The 9,512-nt window shown below is 49.0% G+C and overlaps 1 protein-coding gene across 1 annotated transcript in view; it reads right to left on the bottom strand.

The window, feature by feature from the left end:
• Window positions 1-421: 421 nt before the first annotated feature.
• The window catches only part of FER1L5 (fer-1 like family member 5), a 65,315-nt gene continuing 56,224 nt past the window's right edge, over window positions 422-9,512 (bottom strand). Inside the window, exons 43-47 of the mRNA XM_066639645.1 lie at window positions 7,580-7,679; window positions 5,215-5,423; window positions 4,591-4,700; window positions 3,963-4,110; window positions 422-514 (exon numbers count right to left, since the gene is read on the bottom strand). Of these exons, the coding sequence (XP_066495742.1) occupies window positions 422-514; window positions 3,963-4,110; window positions 4,591-4,700; window positions 5,215-5,423; window positions 7,580-7,679 (660 nt within the window). The remainder of the gene's footprint in view (window positions 515-3,962; window positions 4,111-4,590; window positions 4,701-5,214; window positions 5,424-7,579; window positions 7,680-9,512) is intronic.

Genomic DNA, 9,512 nt, shown 5'->3' with positions numbered 1-9,512 from the left:
TGCAGGGGCAGCTGGATGCTGGAACTCTTGGGCCTGATCCAGCAAGGGGTCTTCTAACTGGGAGTTTCTGCTCACTGTAGATTTTTCATGTCCACCTGAAGTCCCGTGAACCTGAAAACCTCATCTTCCTGGACAGGACTGGAAACCAAATGGCATCAGTTGTATTCAAATCAGCAAACTGATAACTGTATATCTGCATATGAATGAAGGAAATTCTGGGGAAGCCAAAACCCCTTTGTTTGGAGGTGGTTTGCATACATGTTTTGTAGGGGCCAGGGCTAGGCAGCCTGGAGGTGAGATTCACAACCTTGGCTGGACTCCATTCCTGCAGCAGCTATGGAGGCTAAGTGGTTTCTTTCTTCACTGTCAGAGGACATGTGTAGTGGTCCCAGTGGAATGGGCTGGCTTCTCCTCCAGTTAACTACAAGGGTGGTTCTTCCTTCAAGTTTGCCCCTTTTTTTGTAGAGGTGCGAATTCCTTTCATTGGGTTTATCAGCTTCATTGCCAGGTAGCCCTGAGAAGAGAGAAGGACAGGGGTCATGCACAGCAGCTATCCAAACTCTCCTCCACGCTTCCTATGCTCTCCCCCTTTTTAAACCCAGGAAGCAGAGGAGGTAGTGGATAAATGAATGGAGCCCCCACCCATTAATCTACCATCTATTCTAAGGCAGTGGTTCTCACACACTGGGACCCACCTTTTGGAATGAGAATCTGTCAGGACCCACCAGAAGTGATGTCATGACTGGAAGTGACATCATCAAGCAGGAAAATTCTTAACTATCTTAGGCTGCAATCCCATCCACATTTACCCTGGAGTAAGTCCCGTTGACTATCATTATTCAAAGCATATACATAGTAGCTTGTTAAAAATGCAGGTCTGCAACATTTCCCCAAATGCAGTCACATCTCATGGTAGCATCAAGTTTAATATATTCAAAATAAAATATTGAAATGAATATTCAGGGGACCCACCTGAAATTGGCTCATGACCCACCTAGTAGGTCTTGACCCACAGTTTGAGAAATGCTGATTTAAGGCAACCACTTCAGGGAGAGGCTGCCCCAGACATGTAGAACAGAGTCATCAGAACAATGGTCCCCATCAGCAAAAGTGTGACTGTAGGTGGGTAGTAGGCCCAAGGCCGAGGTGGCTCCTCAATTGGGGTGTGAGCTGTGGGCCTGTGCCTGGCCAGCCACTGCCTAGTAAACCAGGACCCAGGGGGATGCTTCCTGCCTACTGCTACACCTGCTCCCCACCATCACCCAACAGACTAGTCCAGCGATTTTCAACATTCTCCCGACATGCTAATCTCTATGGTCTTCTCTATCGCCTCCTCTCTTCGCCTCTTGTGATATCATTTCCAGGAGCCTCTTCCAGGTTCTGTGGCTCTGTTTTCTAGGGCAACTGCTGGCAGTAACAAATTTCCCTCTTCCTCCACGGGCAGGAGATCAGTTTGTCACTGCGGACAGCCCTGGAAACAGAGCCACAGAACCCAGAAGTGTTTTCCAGCTACTTTCAACCACTGTGCTCCAAACTCCTGCAGCACACCTGCGGTTTTTTGTGGCACACCAATGTACCATGACATACTGGTTGCCAATAGATGAACAAGCCTTAGCCCAAGCAGTGGGGGCAGGAGGATGCGGCAGCAGTAGCAGCAAATGTAGCAGAAGATGTAATTTGTCTGTGGAACAGGAAGTGGTGGTGGCATCTTGCCTTTAAGAGGGGATTGGACACATTTCCAGAGGAAAAGTCCATCACGGGTGACAAGTCACTATAGGTATCTGCAAGCTCCTGATTTCAGAAATAGACTGCCTTGGAATGCCAGATGCAGTGGAGGGCAGCAGGATGCAGGTTGTGTCTTGCTATCTTTTGTGTTCCCTGAAGCCAGTGATTCTGGAACTTTTCTGGCCCGCAGCTCCCCTGATCCTTGTGGCCATTGGCCACAGCTCCCCATTACAACACCTCACCTCAGTTACCCCCAAAATGGGGATGAAGGTGTTATAATTATACACTAGAAACAAAAAACAGCTGCCAGCACTCTGAGGCTGCAATCCTAACTACACCTACCTGAGAGTAAGCTCCATTGAACAAAATAGAACTTACTTCTGAGTAGACCTGGTTAGGATTGTGCCCTGAGTTTGTTAGCAGCACATCTGGAGGGTTTTGGAAAGGGAGAGGGGAAGTGATGAATTTGCTGGGGGAGGGGAAGACTTTGTTTTGTGTGTATCTGCTAATTGCATATTGATGCAAACTGAGACCCAGAGACTGTTTGGCTGCAATCCTAACCTCACTTTCCTGGGAGTAAGTCCCATTGAACACAATAGACCTAGCTAGGATTGTGCCTTTTGCCTTATAATAGTGGCCAACATGGGAAGTACCCCCCCCCCCCAAGGAGGCAAGAGGAAAAAGGGGGATGGCTGAAAAGGGTATTTTTATTTTTTAATCGATTTTGTTTGAATCAGTTTGAAACCAGGAGCGCACCCTGAGCTGATGAGATGCAGCATCTCCACCACTGCCCAGCCAGCCTTCTCTGGGTGTGGTGGGGAGGCTCCACCACCTCCCCCCATGATGTTTCACAGTCCTCCCCACCTCACACTGCCCCACTCATCTTGTTCACAGCAGCAAAAAAGCAGCAAGTAGGGAGGCAATATGTGCAGCTGAGCTGAGCAGCTGTGGCCACCTCTCTCCCCAAGATGCCTCAGGATGCCCGTGGGGGCTGGCCACGCCTCCCTAGGGAGCCCGGATGCACAGACTGAATACCTCAACCAGAAGCATTTGGTGGGCCACTGTGAGATACAAGAAGCTAGACTAGATGGGCCTTTGGCCTGATTCCAAGGGGCTCTTCTTATGTTCTTAGATGATGATTTGAGCCCTCCTCTGTGCTGCCACCTGTATCAGAGTGGTAGCTGGGAAGGAGCACGAGGATGTGTCCACTGGGTGGTTAGTTTGCCCAACTTGGGAATGTGTATGGGCCTCAGGCAGGGAATTGGGTAATAGACTGCTGAGCACCCCATTTGCTGCTGTCTGGTCTCTAGGCACCAGGGGTGGGTGTTAGTTGGCATGTGCAGAAGCTTTCCAAAGCATGGGGGCCGTTGCAGTGTAATGGAAGATCAGAAGATCATCAGGTGGATGCTGTGGTGTTGACAGCAATTCCATGTTTTGACAGCTGGCTGACAGCTCTGGGAAGGGCAGGGCTCCACAAGGCCAATGGAGACCTGGTTGGACACCTGAGCTTCATTTGACCTTGATGAGACTTTGAATGAGCTAAGGAGGTATCTCACAGTTGAGCTGCATTTGCACTTAATGGGACACAAAGGATAAAAAGCAGCTTCAGAAGGACCAAAGGCGCTGGAGCCAGACGCTGACCCAGCCGGAAGCCAGACGCTGACCCAGAGGAACAGCCAGAAGTGGGATGCTGACCCAGAGGGAGACGCTACCTGACCCGGAGGGAACCAGACCAAGAGGGCTACCTGACCTAGACCTACAGGAGAAGGGGACTGCCAGGACTCTGCTGGAGGACACAGAAGACTGGGAAGACTGGACTGTGCTTTGGAGACCGGATTGGACTTGAATTGGAGGCTTCAGACCTTTACCCACTGAGTTAAGTGGAGTTTTGGGGAGGGAAAGCTTCTGGACAAGAATAGCAATAAATTTGGGTAGTTGCTATAGATAAGGAGTTCTGTGTTCATGCCTTTGCATACCACAGCGGTTGTTCTAGAGATAAAGAGGGTGTGAGGGTGTTAATTAGCCAAAAAGCGGGCATTAGAAGGGAGTTGAGATATTTGGACGGGACAAATTGGCGTAGTTGGCAGGATTTGAAAATTAGGACAGGACATGCAGTTGGAGGGGGCCTCTCTCAGGGCTCTTACCTCATGGTTGCCCCCCCCCTCAGCTGAGGCATCCACTAGCTCAGAATATCTAATTGGTAGTCTTGTTTCCCACCCCTCCTGCAGCAGACTTACGGGAGCGGAGTAGAGGAAGGTTGCCACCATCAGAACCAGGAACACAATGCAGAAGATTATCAACACTTTCCACTTGTTTCTCTGCCAGATCATGGAGTAGAGGCTCTTCAGTGGGGCCATGTACCACAGGAAGGCAGTCTCTGGCCTCCTAAGCAAGGAGGAAAGGATGCACTGTTTTAGGTCTGTCCATGGTTGGTAGTCATGATGGCTGCCTGGAACCTCCAGTATCAGAGGCAGTCTATCCTGACATCATAGTTGCAATGGGGCGCTGATGGGACACATCTCATCCAGCAGGGCTTTTCTCATGTTTTATAGGTGTGTTACTGAAGCTGCCTTGGAGATTACCCAGTACCATTTGCTGCCTGATAAGCCCCTCAGGGTCAACCCCACATGGCCCAAGGCTCCCTTAAGCCTGGAAGTGGCTTTTCTCTGTTGCAGATTTCCAGGGTCTTGAGTAAAAATCTTTCCTATGACCTGCCATTCAGCAATTCTTAACTAGAGATGCTGGTAAGAATCTCCCCGCTTTTCCACTCATGGAGAAGTTGGAAGCCGCCCCCCCCAACACCTGTGACTCCTGCCCTGTCTTGCCACATCCAGGAAGGCACACCTACTCTCTGTGTAGACTTACTCTGGTGGCTTCAAAACTGGGTTCATGTTTGGCTCATCTCTTCCCTTTCCTGCTGGCCGCTCTTCTGCCTCTTTCTCTGTCAACAGTTCCAGGGTCATTTCAATCTTCCCCTAGAGAGCCAAAGATGCAAGGACACAAGTAAGAGTGTGTGTGTGTGTGTGTGTGTGTGTGTGTGTGAGATATTATTACATCACCCCCAAACTTCTAGAATGCTGAGCTCCTCCAGGAAAGCACACCAGGTGGCACCCACCCTAGGGACACCTCCATGTTGGATGTCATGGACCTCTGATGCTGGGACCCTGCAAGACACTTCGGTTGTTCTCCGGATGGTAAAGAACAGAACTTCCACACAGTCTCTGCAGACAAGTGCAGGGGGGAGAGCTGCTGCCTTCGTGCCCTGGTTGTGATATTCCTGGAAGCCTCCAGTTGGGAACAGTAAGAAACAGCATCCAGCAGGCACTTCTGTGTTCTTAAGAAGCCCCCCCCCCCAGTTCCTTTCCATACCACCCATGTGTGTCCCCTGCTCCTGAGCTGAAACATGTTGCCTGCCAGATATGCGTGCAGGCCCACCCAGCTGCACAGACTGTTCATGTCCTCCCCCTGCCACATCGCCACTTCCCTTACCGATACCCGTGGCTTGTTGTTCTCCCACACAATGCACGGCCACCAGCCCCGTGTGTTCTTTTGTACGAACAAGGAGATGTGCTTGTTCTGGTGACGGTGGAAAGGGAAGGACGAGGCAGTGCTCTTGTCCTCCAGCAGCATTTTCACTGTGCAGTCTTTGGGCCGTTTGGCGGGGCGCGGCATGCCAGTCAAGTTCAATTCCAAAGTGCCTGCAAAAGTGGACAGCAGGAGTGCTCCAGCCTCTCCTGTCGCATTCAGGGGGCAGCATTTTCTAGGGTGTGACATCCACTGATCATGCATGTGCCTATTCATGCATACTGTATCCATGTCAGAGGCCTCTTCCCCAGCTTGGAACATGAGGCGGATCATGGGTGTGAGCAGCAGGGCCTTTGCAATTGTTGCAGAGATCTTCTGAAATCTCAACAAGATTTATTTATTTGCTTTCAAGTATTTTTATTATTATTATTATACTTTATTTTTACCCCGCCTTTCTCCCCAAAGGGGCTCAAGGCGGCTTACAAAACAAGGTTAAAACACATTAAAAACATAGTTTAAAACAGATAAAAAATAACATATTGTAACATATTGTAAAAACAGTAGTCAGATAATGTAGCAGTGCAGAAGCACTTTGTGCAAACTCTGCTGGCCTTGGTTATAAGCTGACAGCATGAGCCCAGTGCTGTAAACAGGATGAGATGGAGAAGCGCTCATATCTTAGGAATGTGTTGCCAGGGGAAGCTTATCAGTATTGCTTCATGAGAGCGAATAAAAGGCAGAAGGCATGGCTCAGGCAGGCAGCCTCGCTTCCCTCCCTGCACTCAACTTTGAAACCTGCCTGCCGCCTCTTCATCCTGCCTCTCTGACTCCTCACTGCTTTCGCTGCATACACTACATCAAGCAACCTGACTCTGAGTCTTGTTTGCTTCCCAAGTCATTGCTACAAGATAAAAACTAGTCAGATAAGAACATAGCGCAGCAAATTAAAAAAGGATCAGGCCTGTAAACAGATGTTAAAAAATATTAAGAGATGTTAAGAGATGTTAAAAAGGCCAGGAACTCAGAAGGCTTGTCTAAACAGAAGGGTCTTCAGGCCTCACCGAAAAGTTTCAAGAGAGGGAGCAGTTCTTAAGTCAAGGGGAAGGGAATTCCATAGTGTTGGTGCCACTACTGAGAAGGCCCTATTTCTTGCCACTGCCCCACGTACCTCCCTAGGCTGCGGCACTTGTAAAAAGGCCTTCTCTGATGACCTAAGAGGATGGGCCGGATTGTACGGGAGTAGGCGGTCTCTGTTACCCTGGCCCAGAGCAGTATAGGGCTTTAAAGGTCAAAACCAGCACCTTGAATTGGGCCGGAAAAGAATGGGCAGCCAGTGCAGCCGCTGGAGAAGCAGACTGACAGAGTCAAACCGCCTACCTCCAGTAAGTATCTCACTTTTTTTAATGACACTGTTTGTATATGCCCCATCACTGCTTACAACTGAATCAAATCAACAATTAATCACAACTAAAACCAAAAATCACAGCAGATACAATAAAGCGACAAATGGGAAACTATACACAGGGATCAGCATCACTATACAACTATACAACTATACTATAGTACAACTATACTCAGCATCATCCAGCCTCCAAAGTCCACCTTTGTTTGCCTTCTTGTCTCCACTGCTCTTCCTCCTTACATTCCCTAGATTGGAAAAGTAGGAGGAAATGTGGAGGGGAGGAGAGTGCTGAGTGTGGACATTGGAGAGGAGGAGGAGCAGAGGCTAGAACATCACTGGGGAAGGGGGCAGCATTCTGCATGCCACTTTAGGCATCAGGAGGTCCTGGGCTGGCCCTGGCAAGCAGGCAGACTCCCACAGGACGCTCCCTTATCCTGAATCAGATCAAGTGCAATCTACTGGCTGGCAGTGGCTTTCCAAGAATTTTAGCTGGAGCAGGTGAAGATGCTGCGACCAATGAGATGGGGAGGGGCCATAGCCTCTCCAACAGAAGCAAGAAGAGAGAAGCCTGCCTGGCCCAGGCACTGCTGGCCTTTCAGGGAGTGGTGGAAACTTTGGAAGGCCTTTAGGAGGTAGGTCTAGTATAGTTTGGCTGCTGGAGTGGAACAGAAGACAAACTTAAGGTCTCTTGCTTGCCTGGAGGCTGAACTGGAACTGCAACCTGTGGGCACAAACACGGGTTTCTGGTTTGAAATCAGGGGCTCCAGAAGCCTGTGTTCATCGTCCAGTAATTGGATTCCTGTTGTTTTTTAAATCCTGTGTTTTGTTAGTAAAAAAAAATTCCAAAATAAGTACTTGCAGAACAACAAATATTTTCCCCTCAAGCTAAATTGTGATCTCTGTATTTGCTGAATAGAGTCTCCTTACCTATAAAATCGTCAGCAGAGAACTTGTCATTGTCCCAGATCTGGATGGTGAGCTTGGGGGGCACTTTCTGCATGGTCTCATCCAGGCTCCAAAAATGTTGCTGCAAAGTGCATGGGGGAAAAAGAAGACTGCTGAAATACGAGAGCTACTGGGAGTGCCCAGGGTTGGTAGAAGACCTTCTGGTGCTGGAGGTGGGTGGAGCAGCTGAGGAAGGGCAGAGAAGAGGAGAATGGGATGCTAGAGTGTCTCCTGATGGTCTAGTACAGGGGTGTCCAAAGTTTTTGGCAGGAGGGTCACATCATCTCTCTGACACTGTGTTGGGGGTGGGGGGAAAAAGAATTAATTTATATTTCTAATTTGAATAAATGTACATAAGTTTACATAAATGAATATATTAAAGATGAACTTATATGAATGAATGACGGTCTTGCAATAGCTGAAGGCCTATAAAAGGTCTTGCACAAAGCAAGTCTGGCCTTTCCTTTGCTGCTGCTACTGCATCACAGACATGAAACAGCAAGCAGTGGAGGGGGCCCTTATCCCACAGCTCACTTGAGAGGTCAAACAGTTGCCCTCAGGCTGAAAGCAGTTGCATCGGACCTGTGCAGGCTCCCGCAAGTCTCCAGAGGGCAAGAGGCTCATTGGAGACTGGGGTCTCCCTGAGGGCCACATTGGGAGTCCTTGAGGGCTGCAAGTGGCCCCAGGGCCGGGGTTTGGGCATGCCTGGTCTAGTACTCTACCACTCTCCTTGCCTCCCTCATCTGCTCCATCCCACTCTTGTCTCTGATCCAGGGAGTTCAAGAAGAGGAGCAGTGGAGGTGGGCACCCCAACCAATTTGCTGCCTGGTGCTGCCATCCTCATGGATGTACTGTTCCCTGATCGAGGATCCTCACAGTTCAACTATTTCACTGCTGAATCTTTGGTTAGAAGTGATGGATATGCGAGGACAGCAGTGTATACCCTGTCAATCACATGATGTCATTGTGAACAACTCACTGGTAAGGCCCAGTGCATAAAACTTGGGTGGGTGAGGAAAAAATAAAACACACACAACTCTGGCCTTTGCAGACTGCCTTTTGTTTCTAACCAAGAGCAGCTGAAGTCAGGGGTGTCAAACATAAGGCCCGGAGGCTGGATGTGGCCCCCAGAAACTTTTTATGTGGCCCTTGGACTCTCAGCTCCAGAGCAATGCTGAGGTGACACTGCTGAAAGGGTGACCAGCATGATAATTGGGCTCTCCCATATCTTGAAATATAATCAAGATTTCTGTATTTTGTCTCCTGTCATTAGCAGCCAATGAGTTCCTACACGAGAACAGAGTGTTTATTTCTGATTTTGACCTGTTTAATTACATTACTTCCTGTGCAATGACACCGGCCCTCAGAAGGCATCATGAATGCTATTCGGCCCTCTGTATGAAATGAGTTTGACACCCCTGGCTTAAGTTGCTGTGCCTGTCCAGGCAGTCCCTCCCACATGATGGGTTTCTGCAGCAAAACCAAAACTGCACTCGTCAGTTCTCTCCCTTGGCCTGTCTCAGCCCATTTTGCAATCTTCAGGGTGGTCTCTTTAAAGAGGCAAGGCTGCAACAAGGCCAGCCTTCTGAACAACACTGTAAGGTTCCCAAGGCTATACAAATTAACACAACCGGCCTCACAGACCTGTGTTAGTCACTTGTCAAGGAACAGGTTTTGTTCCTGTCTGTGCTGAGGAGGAGAAGGCAAAAGAGCCTATTTGTGACAAGGGTAAATAACCCTTCCTGCCAAAAATGCTGTAAGGCAGTGTTTCTCAAAATGTGGGTTGGGACCCACTAGGTGGGTCGTGAGCCAATTCCAGGTGGGTCCCCATTCATTTCAATATTTTATTTTTAGTATGTTAGACTTGATGCTACCATGGCATGTGACTGCATTTGTGGAAATGTTACAGACCTGT

Source organism: Tiliqua scincoides, chromosome 11 (genome assembly GCF_035046505.1).
Source record: "Tiliqua scincoides isolate rTilSci1 chromosome 11, rTilSci1.hap2, whole genome shotgun sequence".
NCBI classification, from domain to species: Eukaryota; Metazoa; Chordata; class Lepidosauria; order Squamata; family Scincidae; genus Tiliqua; species Tiliqua scincoides.
The sequence above is the reverse complement of the archived record's forward strand: the minus strand, read 5'-3'. Positions and strand labels throughout refer to the sequence as shown.